Source organism: Melanotaenia boesemani, chromosome 12 (genome assembly GCF_017639745.1).
Source record: "Melanotaenia boesemani isolate fMelBoe1 chromosome 12, fMelBoe1.pri, whole genome shotgun sequence".
Lineage (NCBI taxonomy): Eukaryota > Metazoa > Chordata > Actinopteri > Atheriniformes > Melanotaeniidae > Melanotaenia > Melanotaenia boesemani.
This window is the reverse complement of record NC_055693.1, coordinates 14032794-14057110: the sequence shown is the minus strand read 5'-3', so window position 1 is coordinate 14057110 and position 24317 is coordinate 14032794. Positions and strand designations below refer to the sequence as shown.

The window sequence follows — 24317 nt, the reverse complement described above, 5'->3', positions numbered from 1 at the left end:
GACTGAGGGAGTGCTAATATCCTCAGGCCTCACTGGTCCTTCAAACTAAATAAAACAAATGTTTATGTTTGTATCCTCACCTCTTAAGGTAAAAGCTACGGGAATGAGGTTGACTGGATGGACTCATATGGGGAAGAACAACGGGTTTGGCAACGCATGATCGAAAACCCAGAAGTTCCTCACGAGTGTACTCTGATGCTGCGGTCTAGCATGCGCAAGTGTAACATGTGAGCACAATCAAAGCACAGAGAGGGTAAACGAGAATAACAGAGGGAGAAAGAAGACGGAGAAGTGGTCTGAAGGTTCAAGGACAGAGCCAGATTTTTTGAACAGAAAAAAAAGACAAACCAGTAACGTAAATGCTCATAAAGGACCACAGACCATCCCTCTCTGTACTTTTCTTGCTTATTCAGATCCCTTCTCTCGTCCAAAACAGCCAGTCATGCCTTACTCACTCATACACTTGCGCCCCTCTACCCTCCAAAGTGTCTAGTCTTGACCAAGCACTGCTGCTGTTTATTGTTGTTCATTAAAAATCATCATTGTATGTAACTTCCTGTAACCTCTAAATAAGCACATGGTGACTCCTGATGTGTACATCCTTGTCTTGTATGTGAACCATTATTGCATGTAGCTAGAGATGATGGAGAACATTAGACAAGGCAACAATCAGTGATATATAAACTTTGCCTTTATAAGTAACTAAGCAGCATGATGATATAAAGCACAGGATTATGTTTCATTAACATTAGTGTACAGAGGTGGAAAGTGACTAGATCATGCACTACTGTGCAGCTCAAGAGGTTCTCTTATTTGACTAATAAAGATACACTTGTGCTATTTAGCATCTTAAAAGCATCTAAAATGTATCTCTGTGCCTCTCCAAATCATTTTTCTTTCATGGGGTTTCTTTAAGATAAAGGGAAAAGATTAATTGAATAAAACATAAGTCTTGCCTTTCAAAAGTTACATTATAACATGGCACAAAATACTGGTAGTGACAGGAGGAATATTGAATTTTAAGATGTATGTACATATATATTTTTTTAACTGTGGCTGTAACAAATTTTTTTGATTAACAATCAACAAAATTCCAGAAAATTCATTCAAACATGTACAACCAATAGTATATTGTACAACCCCAAATTGCTGCTAGGTTTTGCAACATTAGCATGCTAAAGTTAACAGGAAGGGAGCATTTCAGTTTCAGACCACCTTGTCACTAACAAGATGGTCACCATGTAAAATGGGATGATTTAAGTGTCAAAACTCTTAATGTTTAGACAAATTATGACATTTAATATTAACTTTTGTGATGTTTATCAATTGTACAATTGGAAGACCATCAATGAAAATATACATTAAGTGCGGTTCATTAAATTTCATTCAAGAGTCATGTTCAGTTAAATGAACTAATCAAAGGCACAAATAAATTTGACAGCTGCTATGATGGGGCTTTGGGCCACATGTTCGATGCTTGTTGTTTAACTGATCACACCTTTTCTACATGAATTTTTAATGTTAAAAAAGCCTAAAGCAGTGTGGATTACAACAGCACGGTACAGCTACTGTAAACATCTGTCTGGACACAGCTGTTAAAAAAATCATTTAACGGTAAAAATTTGCTGAAATAAAAGATTTGTTCAGTGACCTATATTTTGACACATATATTGACAAGTATGACTGTCATGACAGTTCTGAGTATATTTAACTTTAGAACGTGTTTGCTGCAGCACCCTGTTTCTTACTCCTGAGGCTATTTTTGCATAGTCTGAACCTGACATTAATCCCTTCCTTAAAAATATCACATATCACTATATTTTTTGTTGATTGAATAAGTGATCATTTGATAAAGTTCTTTAGAAGTCTACATGCAGTGAGTACATGGAATTTAGCTGCTTTCCATCCCTGGTTGGCAAAATAAATATGTTGCACAAAGTCTTGACAGATTAGAAAACTTAGACTAGCTTTGATGTAAATTTACATAACACTGTATCAGTGTGTTGATATAAACTGCATGGTATTAGAGAACAGAGGTAGAAGAACAAAAAGTTACATTAAGCACTGATAATGACATCACTTTACACCTTGAAGAGAGCATGTAATTTGCAGTGTGTTCTCAGGATCCCTGAGATGGGGGCTATGCGTAAGAGTGAGTCAGCTCCGAGGAGAGCCACCTTCATTTTGGAGGTGGTGGTGGGGCTAATAATGAGCCAGTGACAGTCAGACTGTGACCTTGTACCTGTCGCCTAAGGCTCTGCAATCTTTCATCCTGTGATGATTCACAGCTCACAAAAATGATTTTCCAAGTTTAACCCTGTAGAACTATTTTTTTTTATGTGGGATGCAAGCTTTGTCCGCTTGTCCTCTGCAAATACGTTCATACACGTGTTCACTGTCCAGCATACTTGAGAAGCTCATGCAATACCTTATTACTGATTCAATTCTTATTGTCCAGCATGTACTATCTCCATAGTGTCTGGTTTCCAAGCAACAAATTTACTGTTTAAGCTTTTTCTTCCTGTGTGTGTGGAAATATTTTGAAATAAATGCATCTTTCCAAAGACTGATTAGTAAGTGCTGCTGTGGTGTGTGTTGTGTTTTGTACAAAAAGTACAATTTACAAGGTAATTTCAGATAAGATTTACACAAACATGCAATAAAAAAAACTTGGTCTCTCTTTATCTCCCACCTGTTGCTCCAATTATTCAATAAGATGACTCCTATGAATAAATGAACGAATGAAGGAATGAATGAAAAAATGTGTGATCTACTTTAGATTCTCCTTGGCCATTAACAATCAAATAAGTGATCTGAATCAGGTTAATTTTATTAACCTTGTTAGTGCAGGAATTTAGCATGCAAAACTTTACTAAATAAGTACAAAATACTGCTTAAGATCCTTAGCTTTGCAGGTAAATGACTTCAAATCTGCGGTCTGAAGTTTGTCAAATATTTCTTGAGAAGAAGCCAAACAGGAATGTGTGCTCATTTCAAAAGCTGTTAAAGCCTATTCTTCAATAACAGAAGCTTGCTTCTATTTGAAGTAATTTTATTTATTCTTTTTTGTCACTAAAAAAAAGACAGAATAATCTCATTGTTGTCCTACTTGGTCCAGTCTCCTCCTTGTGATGAGTGAATCTTGTTGGCCCTCTGACCTCTTGTGCAATCACGCGATTATTCTCTCAGGTTAAAAAGTGGAAGAAGAAGAGGTTGATGGCCTGCAGATGTACTATAATGATGTACTACGAAAATATATCCAACACGCGTTCAGTAATGTTTCCTCTTTTCCCAGAATTTCTTTTCACACCATTATAAATGTTGGCCATTTTTATTTTATTAGAAGTAAACTAAATAACTTGAATGAAAGACGCGCCCGACCTCTGCATGACAAATATTTAATCAGTGTTTTGTAAACCCACTCGAACGCACAGAAGCACTGTGCATAAAACACAGGGTACATCATTATTAAAGACATGAGACATAAATATTAAAAAAGGCTAAAAGTTTTCCAGACTTTTTGTACAAAATAGTAAAATATATTTCTGGTTTGAAAATATTAAAAAAATAGCAAAACACTCAGATAAACACAGGAATCAATGTGACTGTAATGTACGGTGGGATTGTTTCAATCTAGACCAGCCTCAGATCAACACCATGACTGACATCCACACCTTTGAAGATGACACACACATGCTCACACACTGGATACAGGACAGAATGAGTTCATGTAGGAGTGTGTGACATGTGGATGAAAACATATGATCTGAGACTTGCTTTTTCTGCTGTGATGAGGGAGGAAAAGGATCAAAGATGGCTGACAGTCCATGGTTTATGATTGACAGGTTTGGCCTGCCTCCTGCTGTAACACCATTTCATCCTTGCGGAGGGGAAAGGTGTCAATGGTGGTGAATAATTCAGCCGCTGTGATGGGAAATGGGTAGCGCTGCTTGTCTATGCCCTGCTTGTCTACAACCACCATTTGGAAAGACCTCTGAGGAATCCGGAGCAGTAGCCTGGGAAACACACAGGTATTAGCTTAGTAAGTGTGAGGAGAAAGAAAAATCACATGTCCTGCAGTTACACCAATGTGAGTGCACATCTGTTTGAGTTAGTACCTGAGCTGCAGGGCCAGTCCTGGGGGAAGCAGCCTGTGTCGAATTCGGCCTATTTGTGCTGGGTAGGTCCCAATAAGCTCAATAACTGTCACATGTCTCAGGTCCAATCCACACTGAGCGGGCTGTTCTCATGACAGAAACAGAGACACAGATTTGTAAGTTTTACAGCTTTGTTTCTGATTCCTGTGCGAGTGAAACATGAAGGATATAAAACTATGCAAAGCAGTAGAAAACAATAATGATCATGATTAATATATTTCATCTCCACACATGAGTGTACTAAAAGTAAAAGCTTTCCTGTATTACAATTCAATCAATCATTAACACAAATGTAGTAGTAGTAGTAGTAGTAGTAGTAGTAGTAGTCGTAGTAGTAAGTTTATTTCGAGCACATACAGCCAGGAAAATTCCAAATACAAAAAAAGAAAAATTAAACAAAGTTAATGCTTGAAAAGGAGTGGGAAGAAATAAAACTTATTAAATCCCACCCCTTCTCCAAAGTTAAAATAATATTTTTCACTTCCTGTTAATTTCCCATCAGAACTTTACAGCCCTAAGTCATAGTACACATGATTTCATATTGTTCAACCATTGCAAGCATTTCATTTAGATATTTCATTTTAAACCAACCCAAACAATACATATTTCAAAAGGAAGCTTCTTTATTTATATATTGTGTGAAAGTAATATCTTTAAACATTTTTTTAAATTGTTTTAAATTTGGACATTCCTTGAGCTCCACATTCAATTTATTCCACAATTTTACTCCACAAACAGAAATACAGAAACCTCTCCTCCTTGTTTTCACCCTTATGACCTTATAGTTAAATTTCCCTCTCAAAAAATAACCCCCTTCCCTCTCTGTAAACAGTCTTTGAATATTTACAGGTAGTAGTTTGTGTTTTGCCTTAAATAAAACTTGTATAGTCTGTAGATTAATAACGTCTTTCAATTTTAATAATTTTGACTGCAAAAATAATAAATTAGTATGGTCCCTGTAACCTATGATCCTTATGGCTTTTTTTTTTTTTTTTTTTTTTTGGAGAACAAATAGTGGATGTATTATTTTTTGTAATTATTACCCCATAATTACCTCTGCACAGTAATTAAAATATGGAAGACCTAATGAGCAATAAAGAGTATGTACGGATTTATGATCTAGATTCTGTTTTGCTTTATTTATTACTGCTAAACTTCTTGAAACTTTACTGTGGATATGTCTAATGTGTTGTTTCCAACTAATTTGTTCATCTATTATCAACCCTAAAAAATTTATTTCATTCACTCTTTCAATCTCTACCCCAGCCAACATAATTTCATTCTGCAAATTTGTTAGATCATTTCCAAACACCATTATTTTGGTTTTCGTCAAATTTAATGATAATTTATTTCCATCAAACCATAATGTCATTTTTTTATTCTATGTTAATCTCCTGTATTAACAACTGGAGATTACTGCTAGAACAAAAAGCACTGGTTTCATCTGCAAATAAGACCAGCTTTAACACATTTGTTACCTTACACAAATCATTTATATAAAGAATGAACAATTTGGGGCCCAAGACTGCCCCCTGTGGGACACCAGAAATGTCCAACCTAGTGGAGCAGACGTCCCCAAGCTTGACAAACTGTTTCCTTTCTGACAGATAACTCTTGATCCAGTCAAGTACTTTACCTCTAATCCCATATCGGTCTAATTTATACAACAAAATGTCATGATTAATTGTGTCAAATGCTTTCTTCAAATCAAAAAATATTCCAATTGTGTGCAATTTCTTATCTAGTGAATTTGTTATATCTTCTATGGAATCGATAATTGCCATTGATGTTGCTCTATTTGACCTGAATCCATATTGATTTTCATTAAGTATTTTGTATTTTCTATGAATTTATCCAGTTTAATTGTAAAAGGTATTTCTAGAATTTTGGAGAATTGAGAAAGTAGTGAAACTGGTCTATAGTTTGTAAATTGGTGTTTATTTGCAGATTTATACAGTGGGATTACTTTGGCTATTTTGATTTTATTAGGAAATGTACCAACATTCATTACTTATAAAGGTGGAGAAGTTGTTATCTGGGTCAATATTACATTCATATCCTGTCTAGTATGATCGGTGTATTAAAATGTTTGTAGTTGCACACGGTCCTGCTCATTAATGTCCTGGAATAGATTACTATTGTTTTTTAAGTGAAGATGATTGACTTCTTTGGATGTATGCCATAGTTTATGCGGAATGTTCTTACCTCATTTTGCAGATGAGGTTTATTGATACTTGTCCAATTCCTCCATAACTTTTACCATCAGAACTTTTGCTTCTTCTGGTGATCCATTAAGCTTAATGAATATTTTGCAGTTTGCAGTCCAGGTGTGTTGAATTTTTTTTGTTTTCCTCAAATATCTTGCCTTTTTGGCAATGTCTGCATTGTGCTTTGTCAAGTGCTCATTGATGTAAACATTTGTCCCTTTAAGTTTCCTTCCTTCTTTTAGTAGCGCAATCTTGTGTTTTCTGTTTGCAAACCTTATGATGATGGCAGGTGTTTCATTTTTAATTTCCTTGGTAATAAGTGACATGCTTTAACATCGCTGGATTGCATCTCAATGCCCTTTGATTGTAAGAAGGCAACCACTTGTTGATCGGTTGAGTTGGTCTCCTGCTCAGTGGCCATATCCCCGCTATCAGTGGCTACAGCCCGAGCATATGAGGGGGGTTTAACCTGGAACCCAGTGACGATGACACCATTCATCCTCGTGTACTGCTCAAGATCTCTAACCTGGCTCTCTAGTTGAGCAAGATGCTTGTCTCCTTCCTCCATCTGGACGCTTGTCCCGCTCCTTGATTTGGACACCAAGCGCCTTGACATCCTCAACCAGCTCTAAGATGCGCCCCTGCTGTGACTTAACAGTAGAGACACCTGCTGTGAGAGAGTCCAGTGTTCTTATAATGTCAGCCTCATCAGCTGACACAGGCTTTCTCCTCTTCGGACTCATTGCCTGGTATGGCAGCGCGATCAGCAGTTAGCAGGCTGGCGAGTATACTTGCTGGCAACTATCTTTGCTCCGCAGCCCGCAGTCCTGTCAGACGTTTTCTTTCAGGCAGGGGTCACTTGAAGTCTTCAACTAAATGTGCAGTGTCGTTAATCCAAGAGCGATGATCGATAAATCCAGATTTTTGGTCATAAATCGCCAAACACCAGAGCACTCACAACAACTGACTGGCAGGAAACAGGAAGAATTTGAATGTGATGTAATAAACATCCAAAAAGCAAACAGTCTGAAATCTTTTATCCAGCAGTTACATTTGAGTAAAGAATATATGCAGAAATCATGTGCTTTTTAGTAAATCCTTCTCAAAAAGCTGTGTGCACTTATGCCCAAGTTGATATTGTTTGATGAAATCATGACCTTGTATTTAAACAAAATGACTTACAAAAAACTAAAAACATATATATATATATATATATATATATATATATATATATATATATATATATATAATATATATATATATATATGCACTGTCTCTAGCACTATATGACAGTGCCTGGGTCCAACTGGACTCAGCCCTCTGACTACCACTTAATTATGATGTCCCATCTTGTTTGAATTCTTGCTTGTGTTGTTCTTACTCTCAAAGTAAGTCACTTTGGATAAAAGCGTCTGCTAAAGGACTGTAGAATAGAATAGAATAGAATAGAATAGAATCCAAGATGATTGAACACTGGAGGAATAGAATAGTCTGTTCAGAGATTTTGTGTTAAAATAAGCTTGAGCTTCAATCTTTGTTGTTTCAGAACATCAAAGTCTGTCAATCCATACAGGCCAGTTTTGCTCCCATTTAAAAAAAATTCAAACAAGCTAAACAAAAACATTTCTCAACAGAGAGTTTACATTTTTCTCTTGAAGACAATCAAACATTTGCCTGAAGCCTCTGAGTAAGATGAAAACTTCCCATCAAAATCTCTTTCCACTACTTCTCTGTTGTTACATAAATGTTGTCCAATAATGGCATACATGCCAGAAAATAGAACAATAAAGATAAAATGATGATATACAGCAGTGGCTGTACCACCACAGCTCCATCGCCTGAGTTCAAACTTACAATAGCATCATGATCTAAAAAACAAAACTGACCTTACAATTTGATAATTACATTAAACAAATACAGCTGCATTATTAGATTTCACTGCCAAGTTCAGGTCATAGTCATTATTATGTCTGACAACCCGTCTAAAAGCACGCTGTACAACAGTCACATCTGTACAGGAAGCCAAGCAGCTCTTCTCTCTTGTTTTAAAGATGCAGAATCCAGCTGAAGGCAGACACACCGAGTTTGTAGCAGGAAAAGCTTTTGATGTTGGAATGTGTGTGTGTGTGTGTGTGTGTGTGTGTGTGTGTGTGTGTGTGTGTGTGTGTGTGTGTGTGTGTGTGTGTGCTCTGTAATTTATTCATAAATAAAAAATGTGTTTAGTTGTGTTTTCTGTCCTCATCTTAAGAGTACTTTCAGGATCCATTAGAAGTGTGCTTTGTTACACAGAATGAACACTTGAGTCTGGTCATTTGTATTTTATGTCTTAGAAAATTTGTTGAACTGGCATATTTACACAAATATTTATTAATGTTCAGTACCCTGCAATTTATTATTAGATTATTTCTTTTTAAACTTTATTAAAAAGAAATACATTTAAAACAAGATGTTAGGTAACAGTAATACCATACAGTTGTGTCTACTGTTAGAGTATCTCTACATTGAAGACGTGCAATGCAACAGTTCATGTTTAAGCCTTTCTTTTCTGTACTGTAGCTGCTGCTAGTAGTAAGATTCAGTGTCAGTGAAAGATAGAAAATAATTTGATTTGTTTCAGATATTATTAGTTATTGACAGACTAGTGGCAGACATTTGAAATGAATAACCTCTTCTTGTTTTGTGCCTGTTTGAGAACAACACCACACTAGTATATGTCACATAGTATCGTCCAAAACTCCAGGGTCACCTCTTATTTCTTTATACATTTCCAGGAAAATGGGAAATATGTGGAGCAATTCACTGAAACATGCTGACATAAATATAAACAAATGCAACTTACAGAGATTTACAAATCTAAATGGCTTGAAAATCAATATTTGGTCTGAGACCCTTTATGCAACACAGCCTGGCAATCCTAGACAAGCTACCCGTCATTTCTTTCAGTAGTCTCCAGGAATATGATTGTCAGTCCAGTTTTTGTCATTTGGCACAATTCAGCCTTTTATCCCTGTTTCCTTTCCTTAAGGATGGCTTCTTGACAGGCTCTCTTCCAAGGAGACCATTTCTGATGTGGCTTCAGTGAACATTAGATGGATCAACTGTAGGTTCAGATGGATCTCTCATCTGTGTCAAATCTTTACTGGATGTTTTTTTTTCTTTCTATTTTTAAGGACATCACTTTCAGATACTATTTGTCTCCTGTAGTTCATAACTCTCTGAGAATCACCTTGTTGGTTTAAAAAAACAAAGTAATTGTAGATCTGTCAAACCGAATTTTACTTTATTAAAATTTCATAAACACAACTACAGAAGCAGAAACAAATTATGTTTCTTTGCAACAGACTTCTAGTATCAATGTGCCTATAAATACAATTTAAAACTTTATGTTTTCTACGTTGTCTGGTATGTGTTGACGTAACATGGCTTCATCCCTTAATTTGAGTGTTAGTTTATGCTTGAATGATTCGTAGCTTTTTAAGTGGCTTAAACTAAAATCACATTCTTATGACAATGGTCTGCTACAATAACGGGACCTATAAAAATAATAATAATAATAATAAAAATAATAATAATAATAAAACTCCCAATGTACCAAAGAAAACTTTTGGTACACTGGAAAGCCAGGAGAACTATTGTTAAAGACCACTTTAAAGCAAAATATAGAGTAAATAGGGATGTCTCAATATGATTTGCCCAGTTTTATGTTTTATAAAATATAAGAAAAAAACTTATCCCTATAGATTAAAGCAGTGGTTTTCAAACTGGGGGACATGGCAACACGACAGGGGATTGGGAAAAAGTAGCAGACACACTAATGTTTTGACAACTTGGGCTCTTCGAAACGTTCTGGTCCACACTCCAGACCACTCGGTGGCAGTAATGCACCAATTCATTTTTGCCAACCACCAAAAAATATAAAGAGGAAGAAGAAGAACCTGCAGGAAAAAAAGATTTACTGAACAGAACAGAGTTTACAGAACGCATTGAAGGGACAAAAGAAGTAAGATGTGGAGAAACAGGATGAAAAAGGGCAGATATTTTGCTCTTGGTTTAACACTAAATGTGTTTCTTATTCCGTATCTTCCTCACGTTTGTGATGTTATGAGTTTAGTAAATTACATAGTTATAAGTTATGTAGTTATATATATAGTTATAGCTATATAGCTATATTATATACACCACGTGGTGGTGTGGTGGTTAGCACCGCAGCCTCACAGCAAGAAGGTCGCTGGTTTGAGCCTTGGCTGGGGAGGAGGTTCGAACCTGTAACCATTGTTACAGGTAAATGTAACCATTTCTGCTAACAAACCAGCTAAACAGTTATGGCTCAGGTTGTTGAGTAACTAACACTAGTTAGTCTTTCAGCTGATGACACACTGACTCTAAAAGGCATTTAAAGATGGCTCTGACTTAATGGTTTCTGACGAGTCAGTAAAAAGCATCTATCCCAGAATAGCCTCATCAGAGCTGTTGTCACAATCATTTATTCACCGCAGTGACATTCTCTGATCATCACTATGACACCTTCTCTTCTTTTTATTTGTGCCACTCTTAGCGTAAACAAGAACCAAACTCAAACACACTGCGGTCCTCTTTGTGAGAAGCAACATAGAGGATACAAATCACTGCAGTGTTGCCTTCCTCCTCATCCCTCCAGCTCAATCGACCCATATTTAGCCAGTGCTGTGTCTCTGTGAATCGTGTCTCACCTGTAGGTTAGTCATCTGGAAGCGGTAATTGTGATTGGCAGCAGTTGGTGCAGAGATAATGAGCAGCCGTCGCTTCTCGTAGAACTGGTCCAGCAGTGCAGCAGCTGTACGCACTCCCACGTTAATGTTCATAGCTGTAATGACATTGAATGTACAATTAAGTCAAGATATGAAAGATACTCAAAAGAGGTGAAGATTTATGACAACACATTGTCACCGTGAGGTGCTGCATAATTTGATTGTTTATGTCTGTTCAGTAGATGAACTGAACTGAACATTAACCGTTGATGATGGAGAGCTGCAACACATTTCTCCCCGTCTCACAGGAACAGACATGAAACAGCATGAGCCCAGTATTGATTTTTTTTCTAATCGATGGACAGCAGAGGATGCCATTTTCTCCTCCACTGGGCTTCTCACATGAAACCAGGAACAGAAACAGTGTTTACTGAAAGATGTGGTTGTGTGCGCCTGCAAACACGTCAAGTTTCAGTTTACATGTATGTTCATCATCCAAGTGGGATTTGATGACAAAAGGGTTGCATTTGCTAAACAGGTTGTGAAACCCTTGTAACAATATTTGTATAATATAATAAGAATAATTTAAGTTTTCATTTTTACTCTATCAAACCTAAATAGGAAATTGAACTCTGCATTTTATCGGTCTCTCGTAAATTTACTAAAGACTTCTACTTATTCTTCATTCTGTAAATAATTTGCTGAATTTTGATTCTTTCTTTTATGTTTATTTCATTGAAGTTTCCATATTGGGCCCAGATGTCCCAACACAGGCTGAGTGAAACTTCTGCTGTTGTATTTTGAGTGTTATTTACTCAATCGGATCAGTTTGAAAGCACAAAACCCAGAAACGTAAACTATTAACAGCTCCTGACATAAAAGAACACACTGCAGACACAACAAATATTCTCTACAAACACACATATTTGTTGAATCATCAGTTTTGATGAAAAAGATCTTTGAAGTCTTTCTTAGAAAAAGTCCTTCTTAGCTTCTATTTGCAAGACTGTAGCATGTGTTTGTATGTCTTTATGAGTACATACGTGCACAGTTTGTATCCGAGCCAGACCAGGTGAGTCCATACTGACAAACTCTGGCAGCGCTACCCTGCAGCTCGTAGCCACCGGTGCAGGTGAATTCACAGGTGGCCCCGTAGTTGTCTCCATCACTGTCACATTTCATGTAGCCATTGTCTGGGGGAGTCAGCGGGCTGCAGCGGCGCACTGTGCAAAGAGAGGAGCACATGAAGAGACAGGAGGTAACAACGATGGTTTTTCCTGCTATTTCACCACATAAAAATATAAATGCTTGTTAAAAATGTTGTTGGTGTCCGTTAAGAAGTCTGTGACTAAGAAATGGCTGAAAGAGGAAATACCCAGTGTAGATGATTAGATTGATATTATGCATAGTGTCTTTGTGATGGAAAGAATTATCCTTAACCATTAGACCAGACTCCAGAGAAACTATGCTTAAATTATTTTTTTATATTATCACCACTATCATGGTTATTGTTTTTTCTCTCCCTCACTCTCTTTGCTCTTTTTACCACTGGAAGTCTCTACCAGCCTCTTAAGGCACATTTCTTATTTTATCTCCTTGACTTTATATACTCACCAAAAAGTCTTCATGCTCATTGTTGGTGTGTGTTTATTTACAAAGTCAATAAAAAGAAAAGGACAAAATAGAAAAAATGAAGTATAGTACAGTCAATGAGAGTTTAGAACATCTGAATGAAAATCTAACAATAGCTTTACAGTTGTTTCTTTTAATTTCTTTTAATTGTCCATTCAAACAGACCTAATAAGACAGTTCACAGCACTCATGAATTATTTTAACATACGTATGTCAGGACTAAAATATTAAGTAATGCATTGAAAGTAGATGATTATTGTTAATAAGGTCACATGTCAGGGGTTTTAATGTTAGGGCTGATCAGTGCAATGCAACTGAAGCACTGACTGAGACTGTACTACTAAAAAGCATGATCCAGACATAAGATAAAAAAATGTCTTGCTTTGCTTTTAGAGCCTCACCTCGTACTCTGACAGAGAAATGGCAAGATCCTTTGTTCCCAGCTCGGTCAAATATAGTGTAGGACATCTTATGAAGGCCTTCTGGGAAGTCAGATTTTGAGGGTTTTCCTTTCAGGGTAACACTGCAAAGCACATGCTCAGTTTGAATCTTTCACTAATCTCTCTTTTAAACAGGACTTAAACTGAGAGAAGGGAAGCAAAATGGCATAAAAGGTTAAGACAGTATTCAGAGACTGACTCTGTAAGGATGCCGTCTGCCGTGTCGATACCCTCTGGCGTGTCCCAAGTCACCCTCGCTGTCAGCTTGCCTGGTTCAGCCCACTTATCCTTCACACTGGGACACTTAATTTTTGGGGGATCAATATCTATAAACAGAAAATTAAAAAAAATAAAAAACTAGATAATTCTGTGAAAGGGTAACAAATATCTTGCTCACATATCTTCCATGCTTTCTGTTATTCTGTTTAGTACTGTTTACCCTGACAGTGGTAGGAGATATATTTCGGGCTAACATAGTTGTTCATTAATTACATACAAAAGTGGAAAAAACATGACTGTGTGTCTTTAACTTACAGTTGTCACTGTAAGACTTGATCACATATTGCTGGTCAACTAATTAACCTGCAGGTGTTGGTTTAAAAAGCATTTATTAGACGATTTTGGTGACTCAATTTAAAACATGAATATTGTGCAAGAACACTTTAGTGTCCGTTTGACTTCTCCATACGTTACACAATAAAACAATTTGTTGGAACATTCACGAAAAACACCTGGAAATCAATTGGACAATACAAACAGACACCCTGATACATGCTGGAAGTATCAGAAACAACTTTAAACAGTCTTTTAAAGTGAGACAAAAAGTAAGATGAACCAGTCCCTTGAGGAAACTAGGATGAGTCATCAGCGTGTCCTCTCAGACAGAGATGTAGCACACTCAATGTCATTCTTTAAACAGTACTTGAAAGGATGTGCTGGCTGTGGTGCAGTCTATGCACACACTAAAAAATAGAAACCTGACATATAGGTAATTGCTTAAATTCAGGTCCTTTAATTGACATAGGTTTTCAACTCAGAATTAAAAACGGTATAATTTTCTGGTTAGTGGAGAAAACAGTCTCTGTTTGTGTTTCTGTGATAGATGTATTTGTCAAGAGGCCTGTTTTCTCCCAAATAATAAATCTCAAAACTTATAAAGAAAAGGTTTAGTCCCAGACTAGTGTTGGCATGTATGTACAGTAGACTCCAGTCAGGCTTACCAACACATGTGGGGACTGCGGCGCTCCACGCTTTGTTGTGCTGGCAGGTTGCCGTTTTCTGGCCCTTGAGAGTAAATCCAGGGGAGCAGAAGAACTCACAGCGAGAGCTGAAGTAGGAGCCATCTGAACACTTGTAGCCTCCGTTAATGGGCATGTCTAACTTAGGACAGCGGATCTCTGTGAGCAGAGAGAACTCAGAGTTAAGAGATGTTTTGCTTTTTAAGCAGACTAATATGTTCAAAAGGATATCATGATTTTTATGGTGCATTTTCCTTAACTGTCTATGCTGATTCTTATTATATACGGGAATAAAGATCCATCAGTATCCTGAGCCATGGAGGGACAAAAAAAAGACAAGACTGGCATCTGAATCCACATTCTCCTTGACCTTTCAGCATCTGGCAATATTTATAACCTTTTTAAAATAATTTTCCTGATAATCATACTCTTTTTACTCAGTGATGGGCAAGTGAGAAAGCAATGTTTAAACTTTTCTCAAGCTGCTTTTCAGTCTTTACTAAATTATCTGTCACTTTTCTTGCATACAACTGGTCCAATGCATATAAAACCTTCAAAGAGATTAATTTCCTTATATAAAAATTATTTTGTCTTATATACAAAACTGGCTTTTTAACAAAAGTGCTTTTCTTAAATGTAATAATTCAAACAGAAAACATTACATTGTGTAACTTAGTTCTTTCACAGGATACTACCTAACTACCTACAGACCGAGTATAAAAGACGGAAGTAGCCTTTGTGTTTTAAAGAATTAAGGTAATTCAACTTGCATTTCATCGGATAACCTGCAGAAGCTAACGCTTGAGACTGCAAAAAAAAAATAAATAAAATAAAAGAGTGGGATTGTGTGAAGGTTTACAGCAAAAGACTTAGTAAAATAGATAATAAAGCACTGCATATTAGGATGGGGCTCTGTTGTGACCGGCAAGTTGCAACCCAACATTCTAGCTAGCTCTGGTAGGACAGTAATTAAAGCAGAAGACATTTTAGATAGTCAGTCTTGACTTTTTGATTTCCCAACTCAGCCTGGACATACTAATGATTAGCATTGTCATGTTAATGTCAGGGCAAAAGATGATCAGAGTTAGGTGCAGTATATGAGTTACGGCACAGGTTCAATGACTAGTGTCTTTCTTCTTTGTCTCCACTGATTCCTCAGTTAATAACATCAGCTTGTCATTGGAAAGTACCACTATCTAGTATAGTTGTAATCTTACACAGGAACTGATCTTCATCACTTCAAATGCTGATCATTTGAGAGACTACTTTATTCAGAGACTGTTTAATACACAAGTAAAACCCAGAGCTTGTAATGTGTGAATGAAGAGAAAGATGCTGCTGTCTATGTGTTAACAGTCATACCTTTTCACAAAACATTCTCATAGATCAAATATTTGCAACATTACTTGGGAAATAATCATTTGATGCTGCAGCAAAAAGGTTTATTTGCATGTGTCAACTGAAGTGTGACTTAGTTTATATTTTAATTACAGTCTATTAGTGGGAGCATGCGATCAGGTGGATGTAGCTCTCACCTCGGCAAGCATAGTTGGAGGACCAGTGTTTGCTTGCCATACACACCACCTCCGTGCTCTGGACTTCATATCCCCGTTTACAGCGGATTTTACAACGCGTCCCCATTACGTTCCTGTAGTGCTCCCCTCTGGGTGTGCGACAGCTCACATCACCATGTTTCACCTTAATAGGTGCACACCACGGGGTCCCTAAAATCAAAGGAAACCATACACAAACAGCAATGAGCTTTTGTTTGCAGCATCAGTGCTGTCACATGTCTTGGCCTTGGAATGAGAGACTGAATAATAAGTACTTACCTGAAGACTATAACAGCTTAGAAAGACTTTCCTTGTTAGGAGTGAAAATATAAAAGCCCACTTATCATCTTGAGTAGATACAGTGGATTTCTCATTACCTTTTCTGTAATTTCCCATTATCCAGAAGTGTCTTGAGAGTATAGGAAGATAGCTTCACATGAAAAGACATATAATTATGTGTGGAGCAAGACAAAAGAAAACCTTACATCCACAAAACTTTTTCCTTTCCTTTTCCTTAAGGTGACTTCTTTTATTTTATTTCTTTATATCTAATTATTATATTTTATTTGCTTGTATTCACTCTTATTTGTGTATTTGTTTCTATATTATTTATTTAATAATAATCTTTATTCATTTATTATTAATTTATTTAATATTAAATTGTACTTAATTTTGTTTTTAGTCATTTTCTTTTTGTTATTGTTTTCCTGATTTTTCCCCAGTATTCATTTTTTTAAAATTGCACATAAATTCAGGCATTAAGGGGTTAACGCCTAGATTGAATTTCCTTTCAGCTTGTCCCCATGCCTAGTGAATACTTGCCCATCTCTTGAACACTTGTGTAAAAATTCCTTGTCTAATGCCAAATTTATGTGTCCGCAAGGTTCTTATTCAATAGAAGAAAATCAAAATCTGCAGTTTATTTACTGCTGGCTCAGGACAAACACGTAGCCTGAGGCCTAGCACACATATGTGCACATACTTGGGAGAAGAGAATTCACCAGTTTGGGCTGATGTCCAGTTGGAATAAAGATGAGTGTTCATTACACAACCAGCTTCTTTTGCTGTGTATATGTGTGTGTTGGCAAACTTTCCACGGCCACTAAGTGAAAGAAAATAATACTATATTTAAGCTTTTACATAAAGGGAAAGTTTGGTTTGGCCTGAATGATAATGTTCCATGTCTTACTGAGGCCAAGTTGGAAGTTACTTTGACATATCTGTGTCAGTTTAAAAAAATTGGCTTACTTAGACTAAGTTCATTTACCTGTATTACTACTATTAGGGTTTAGAGGGAAAAAAAGATTAAAACTTTGTGTTGTAGGCTATTTGCAAAGCCACAGCTGCTCTTGAGAGATCCATTTAAAGAATATTTAAATAATTTGTATTCAATCCCATAAATCTTTTCACCAAGCTATTGTTACTTTTGTTTTCAGTTGTCCTTTGATTAGGCTCTAGGAAGAATTTTCTAATGTTTGCTTTAAAGTCTCAGTTTGGTTAAGTTTAAGAAACACAACTGCTTTAATACAGTCAGACTCCAAATTTGTTTGGTTTGGTTAAAACAAAGAGATCAGGTTTGACTTCTTGATATTTTTTACAGCCATGTGCCAAATGTGTTTATGTGTTTTGGCAGTGGCAAACCAAGTATATTTACCTTTATATCTACGTGAATACCAGTCCTCATCGTCTCCATAAGTGTACTGTCCTGACCCTGAGGGGGAAAGAGAATAAGAAAAAGCAGCTACTACAAGGAAAAGAAGTATCCAAGGCCAAGTTGTTGGGCAATGTTTGAAGCATTGTCCCAGGCTGACCTGTGGGGGTTTGTAGCTGGAAAACAGCACAAAGACCAAGCTTAGAAAAATTGTTTAACTTTCCATTTTAATCAGAGTCCAAGGGGGGTGTGCTGGATTTAGTGGACAGAAAACATGCATAAAAAGTCCATTTAAAAAGATCTACTCTTTCCAGCTGGCTGGGAAAATGAATATTTTTACAGAAATATTCATTCTGTAGTCCCCTGTTGCGTCTGATGGAAATGGAAGGTGTGCAATTATTTTCTGACTTTTTCCTCCAGTATATCTCCCAGTTATACTTACCATAGATCCATTTTGAGTCAGTTTTAACTGTGAACATGATTACTGAAACAGGGTTAAAATGATAAGAGAGCTGAAATTTCTGGTGGCTGTGGAGCTGCTGGAGGATACAGTTGAGTGGCACTGGTGAAAGATAAATGTGTGAGGAACTGTGATGAGCAAGGAAGACTATTTTATATAGAAAAATGATGAGGGAACGGTGCTGGAGAATAAGGCAGGCTACCGGCAATAACATGAGAGGAAATGGCTAAGGAAGGGCTTAACTTAGTAAGGGAGGGGTGTTCAACCATGGCCCCGGGTTGTTATGGACCCCAGTGTGAATGTGAGCTCTGTTTAGGATCCACAAGGGAGGAGTGTTTAACCCTCCTTCATTTTTGTGTATAAGCCACATATTCTAGTCAATGATCCTGATACTGCTAGCAAATCTCCTGCCCAGTCCCCCATCCTTATCACAGCTTTTCTGTCAGTTTAGTGAAACAATTTCTGCACTAAAATGCTGCAAGTCATTACAAAGATGCACACACAAACAACAAGCTTTGAGGTTTCAGCAGTCAGATCACACAGCATCGACTGCACAAAGCAATCCCACATACGGAGTGAGTCAGATTTAGCTGTCTAATGGGAAAACTTTACTGTCTGCTTCTTAATGGTGTGAGGGAGAAGAGTATGGAAAAGTAATTACAGGTGTGCTCTTGTCTATGTGTGTGCACGTTTTAGCTTTAAGAGTACATAAAGCCACATATATTTAAAATAAAATAGCAGGTCTGTAAGAAATACAGTTTTTACATCTATCTATCTATCTATCTATCTATCTATCTATCTATCTATCTATCTATCTATCTATCTATCTATCTATCTATCTATCTATCTATCTATCTATCTATCTATCTATCTATCTTATATCTTATTGATTTAAAACATCTATACAAATGCAAGTGGTGAAAACAAAATCCAAAGCAGGAAGATGATTATATGTATATATATATATAATCAAATAACATTTCCGATCACTCCATAAGCATGAGAGTGAAAGCTATTATTAAATAACATTGGGGCTGCAGTTAAAATATTCAGCCTCAAAGACCAAATAACTGCTGTCATGTAATGATTTCTTTTGTCATTCACATTGTAAACTCTACCGCTTTCTTTTTCCCTTCAGACAAACAAACAGCCCCAGAGGAAAGAAGAGCTACAAACGCTCAAGGCAGTGCGTGACCTCCTCTAAGGTTTCCTTGTTAGTGCCTAGTGACTCCATCTGAAGCTCAGAACAGCTGCTGGTAGTGTTCTTGCTGATAGGAGGAGCAGGTTTGGCTGGATCTGAAAGTGCTGGAACAGCCGCACTGAAGTTGGATTAAACTGAAGTGGGCTAGTTTGTGCTTGTAGATAAAAGTTCCACATTCATAAAAAAAACAAGACAAGAATATCTAAAACTCCTTTTCATTCATATCTAATGAATCTGTCAGCACGATATAGAGGAGGATCAGCTGCCAGCATCATCATCATGCTGTCCATCTCTTTCACATCAAAGGAGTTAGCAAAAAACTCTGTCAAAGCATTAACAGAGCAAGACAGGACTTTGCCTTCCCGACGAACCTCCTGGAGTGAATATGGTTGAGCTTACCATGCCAAATGTTGCAATTAGTTGCTCTCTGCAGGGCTGTAATACAAACTGTCATTATGTAGAAGTTCATTCCAGGTCATTGTTAAAGCATAGCTACAGGCTACCACAGCAGAGGAGAGCAGAAGATAAAAGGATGTCATTTCTTTATAGTTCAATTCAGCATGGCATAATAGCAGCCTTACAGTAAGCAATTTCTCTCTCTCTCTCTCTCTCTCTCTCTCTCGCTCTCTCTCTCTCTCTCTCTCTCTCTCTCTCTCTCTCATTAAAAATATATAATTTTGTTTCTGCTCACCCCAGACACATGTACAGGTATTTATGTTACAAGTTTCCCTCAGTATCTCTGCTCCAGTGGCTCACAAGCAACTTTCATGCTAACCAGCAACAAAATCAACAGTAAGGTTGGAGGGGTAGTGGTGGAATAAGCCATAAGCTGTGAAACTTTTGTCTAGAAAAAACTATGTGTGACCATTGTGTCTTTTTACTTTTTAAGTTGTATTCTCACCTCTTGTTTGATTAGTAGCCGACAACGGCCAAGACTGCAAATATCTATTCTAGTGGGGCTGCATAGCAAGTTTACTGATTGATTATTTTGGATCCTCAAGCTTATGTTCTTGTGATAAGGGGTTAACTTATAATGTTTCTCATCATTTTGATAAAACAAACCTTGTTTATCACTGAATAATATGAAGTACTGAAAAAGAAAAATAGAGGTTAATTTGCTCAAACATGAGTTCAGCCTTCAAGATCACTGTTGTGTCTACTGTGGATGGTCAATAAAGTAAAAAGCGTAAATGTGTAGTCTTCTTTGGTGCTGTTATGAAATACAGCATGTTCTTATAGCAGATAAAGATGAAAGCAAATGCATCAGGATATTTCAGTCTGCAATTTTTAACTTAAATCCACTAAAACAGTTGTCACAGTGCAATGTCATCATCAGGATGACCATCCTGATGCCTGATAGCCACAGGTGAAAATAGACACATCACTAAATAACTCGGTTATTATTATGAGGAAACAACAAGTTAATGTGTAATATAATAAAAAAATATTTTGTGACATAAACAAACCATTTAAAGCAGGGATGCTTTTAGGTTTTGCAAATTTGGTTCAGGCACCAAATCTGTTAAATGTTTCAGAAAAGTTAAGACAGTTTGGATAAATGTAAAATATGAACAATTTGGGCAAGATTTATGTGTTTAGACTAACTGCACAGTCAGTGACCAAGGTTTACAGTCAATGATTTAGTAATGCGTTTAAATAATACAATGTCATGGCAGGTGATTATGATGAGATGTTTCTTTAGAGAAGACACTAAAGGAACACGTAATAAAGCTGACCTATGTAAACATATAATCACATTTCTATGTGTCATTGGAAGTGTATCGATTGCAGACTCCTTTGTTTTAGTTTTGGCAAGCTCAGCGTTAATTGTCAGTCTCATAGATAACAAACATCTTTTCTGTCTGTGATTTTGCAGGAAAGCCGTGCAGGAAAACACAGGAGCAGTTACAACATCTCAGCTATGCACTAATGAACAGTTAGCTGCTGATTTGTTCCTCGGGCACTGCTTTGTAATTATCCATGATTCACATGATGTAAAGTTTTTCCTTCCTTTTTACAGAGGTACAGAGGTTAATAGATGGTGCTTGTTGGTATTTGTCCAAGTTTCTCCCTGCATGATGAGGATCTTCCTTCCCAGACACACATCTTTTACAAATACCTGCCTTAAATACTGTAGATTTAACTGTGAGCAGAAGTGTAGAAAAGAGGCTAACCTCAAAATACTTACAAGAAAACCCCCAAAATTAATAAAAGCACTTTATTTTAAGACATTTTATCCCAAATGTCTCACTTGAGCGCACTCTGGCATCCACACTTAACTAATGAAGAGGCTAACTGACCTTCAGAACAAACATAAGCAGCCTTGTGTGAAATAAACTCCTCATAAATGCACACAAACACACACGTGCACACACAAACTCAAGTACAGACCGGAGTCCTGTCAGCGCCACAAGCAGCTTTTAGTGTGTTAGTGTAAATCTGTTTGGCGGCTTGTGTTCATGTTGCAGCCTGTGTGATCATACAGCAGTGGTGAGCCTCTTCTAAACCATCTACAGACTCCACGACTAGACACACACAATGTACTCCTCCATCCAAACATGAACTTTGAAGTATTTTTCCGCTCCTTGCTGCAGATATCAGGCTCTGTGATGTGGATACCATGTTTGTTTTCTTACTGTTGCTTAAACAGGACACTAATAAATTTCTGCCACAGAATAATTGTTTTGGGTATAAAGAGGAAAATGCGCTTTCTTATCAAAACCTCAACAATGCAAACCATGGAGAGAAAACTAGTTCTCACTGCAGCTGCTAAAATCAAGGGACCTTTGAGATTTTTTTCAAGTAAAAAATGTGTATAGATTTTTAACATTTGTCATTTTATGCTCTAACAGTCAATGCCTCAAGTAATCAGTAGTTCTTGCAGTTGTGGTAAACTGTGTGGGTGTTTCAAAATCCAGTCAGAAACTCAATAAAGTCCAGAAAACACTTGTGCAGGCCCACAGCCACGAGATGTGAACATTTCTGCATTTCAATTGAACGAGAAAACCAGTAGTTGCTTTACTGCCTCTGAGCAAAGCAGAAAGTATGAGAAGTAAAACTTAAAATGCCCAGCGGCTGCAGAACTTTCATTAGAGACACAGACCTGAAGTCTGTGCAAAGAAACACACCCCAGATGCACACTGCACTCCCCCCGCTTTCCACCCCCTCCACGTAAACATAAACGTGGTTCACCAAATGCCAGCGGTGAGACAGTAAAAGAAACCCCAAACACAACCTCAACAAAAAGTCATCTCCAAACTCAAAACGTTTAATCTAACTTCCAACCCCAAAAACCACTGATGCCCCACATTTCCCCTCCGGACATTGTGCAGATGAACTGCTCCTCTGTTGGTCTTTCCTCCTCTCAGCAGGACTTAAAAACGCCCTGCAGATTAAATAAAGGCTTTCTGTCAGATCTCACCTTCATAGCCGGAGCAGAAGCAGAGCTGGACAAACAGGAGCACCAGCGGCCACATGTCCATAGCGGGACGTGGGACGGACGCCTTACAATGTGTGAAGGAGAGTTTGCAGGAAAACTTCCAGTGCATTCCTGCTTTCCAAAGGCCCGCCTCTTGCTCCAGAAACAAGGGAGGATTCTCCTCATGCTGGCAGGCCGTCCACCGAGAGTCAGACACGGGGACCAGGGAGCCAGTGCATGAGGTTAACACTGACACTACCATCAAAAAGGAATAGCAATAAAGTTGGTTATGAAAAAAAGGAAGAAATAAATTATAAAAAAAATATATATTTAGAAACCCTTTAAATGGCTATAGTTTTTGAGAGGCTTTAAATTTGCATATCAAATTTCAGCTACTCCAGGTCAGTTTGAATAGACTACAGCTATCTTTCTTTGAATTCCAGTGCATTTATTAGAAAGCTTTTAGAAAAATAAAGTTCACAAACTGTTACCCGGAAACAAATGAGAAACAGATGTGGAACTAACTTATAAATAATAAGTAGCCTTATTAGATATAATAATATATTTAAAATGATCATACCACCCTGTCTCTTGATTAGTTTCTATAACACTAAACTAGCAGGTGAACACATCAGCTCATTCCTGACCAGTTAATAATTAAACTTTTAAATGCTCATGATCAGTATAATACAGCACAGAGTAACTTTCACTTAAAGTGGTTCCACATTTCATCATTTTTTAAATCACTTTCTAAATAATTACTTGGTCATATTTACTCTTTTTTGTGTGTGTCTTGAAATAAAGAGGAGCCTAATACTGATTACTTACTCTGAACTTCTATGTTTTTTAATAATAATTTATAGATTCAATGCCCGAGCCGCCAACTCTCACACACTGAGTGACACCCATCCAAATTCAGCATTTTACTCGAGCAGCATCCTATTTCTAATACAGTAAATAAAACTGTAGCTGAAAACTAGCATCAGGAAGAAAGTGAGAAATATCTACTGTTAACAACAACTGAATTATTCTGACACTGGATCAGTGTAGCTCACTGATCAGAGCTGTGCCTGGCAGTTGTTGCTTTGCATCACCTCTTCTCTGCAGAGAAAGGCTGAAGGATGCATGTGTGTGTGTTTCCATGACAACATCATGTGTGTAAGTGGCTCAGAAGCTTTGTCAGCTTTTCCATTTCATTCATATAAATTGATGGACCTTTATCTAAACTATATAAAGACATAAAGACATAAAGATGTAAGACATCCTTAGGACTGGAGGTCCAGGGCCACAGCTCTGTATATTTTCTAAATAGCCTCAGATCCAAGGTCAGAGGAAATACTATATGATCTACTGCAGCCATATGCATTAAGTCCACAGAAATACTAATTTGATGACATGTTTGCTCAAAAAACTAGGCTGTTTGATTTTTCTTTTATTTCAAACAAGCATGACCTGCCAGCATTAATTATCTATTATGGAAAAGCAACACAACCAGAGGAAGAAAAGCCTGAGCATCTTCTGATGATTGTTCACGTGTAGTGGCTGCTTGGTTGAGGATATTATAGTTGCTTTTTGTTTGTTTTTTTAGTTTCAAAATTATGCATTTGAGGCTAGCAGAGTTGAAGAACTGCTC

The 24317-nt window shown here is 37.1% G+C and overlaps 2 protein-coding genes across 5 annotated transcripts in view; one reads left to right on the top strand and one right to left on the bottom strand.

Annotated features, from left to right (window-relative positions):
- The window catches only part of sytl5 (synaptotagmin-like 5), a 38674-nt gene extending 36115 nt beyond the window's left edge, over positions 1 to 2559 (top strand). For all 3 annotated transcript variants that reach the window (XM_042002632.1, XM_042002633.1, XM_042002631.1), the window contains one exon: positions 89 to 2559. In XM_042002632.1, coding sequence (XP_041858566.1) covers positions 89 to 231 — 143 coding nt within the window. In that variant the 3' untranslated portion in view covers positions 232 to 2559. The remainder of the gene's footprint in view (positions 1 to 88) is intronic.
- An 825-nt stretch (positions 2560 to 3384) lies between these two features.
- srpx (sushi-repeat containing protein X-linked) lies at positions 3385 to 22909 on the bottom strand. 2 transcript variants are annotated; one of them, XM_042002491.1, is made up of 10 exons: positions 22688 to 22907; positions 17609 to 17665; positions 15937 to 16125; positions 14384 to 14560; positions 13363 to 13489; positions 13125 to 13246; positions 12135 to 12314; positions 11074 to 11207; positions 4119 to 4240; positions 3385 to 4016 (listed from the first exon to the last, which is right to left on the bottom strand). In XM_042002491.1, exons 1-10 carry the CDS (start codon positions 22812 to 22814, stop codon positions 3833 to 3835), a joined length of 1419 nt encoding a protein of 472 aa, XP_041858425.1. In that variant the 5' UTR covers positions 22815 to 22907; the 3' UTR covers positions 3385 to 3832. The 2 variants fall into 2 exon arrangements, with proteins under 2 accessions (XP_041858425.1, XP_041858426.1); XM_042002492.1 differs by lacking the exon at positions 17609 to 17665 and having other exon boundaries at positions 22688 to 22909.
- Positions 22910 to 24317: the final 1408 nt, after the last annotated feature.

What these genes read in the sequence shown, in the direction of transcription:
- srpx (XM_042002491.1), bottom strand. Translation starts at nt 22,814, where the DNA reads ATGCACTGGAAGTTTTCCTGCAAACTCTCCTTCACACATTGTAAGGCG. An exon ending in CTTCTGCTCCGGCTATGAAG is followed by an intron (nt 17,666 to 22,687) that starts GTGAGATCTGAC and finishes TTTCCCCCTCAG; the next exon opens with GGTCAGGACAGTACACTTAT. An exon ending in CGCAGTCCCCACATGTGTTG is followed by an intron (nt 13,490 to 14,383) that starts GTAAGCCTGACT and finishes TTCTGTTTATAG; the next exon opens with ATATTGATCCCCCAAAAATT.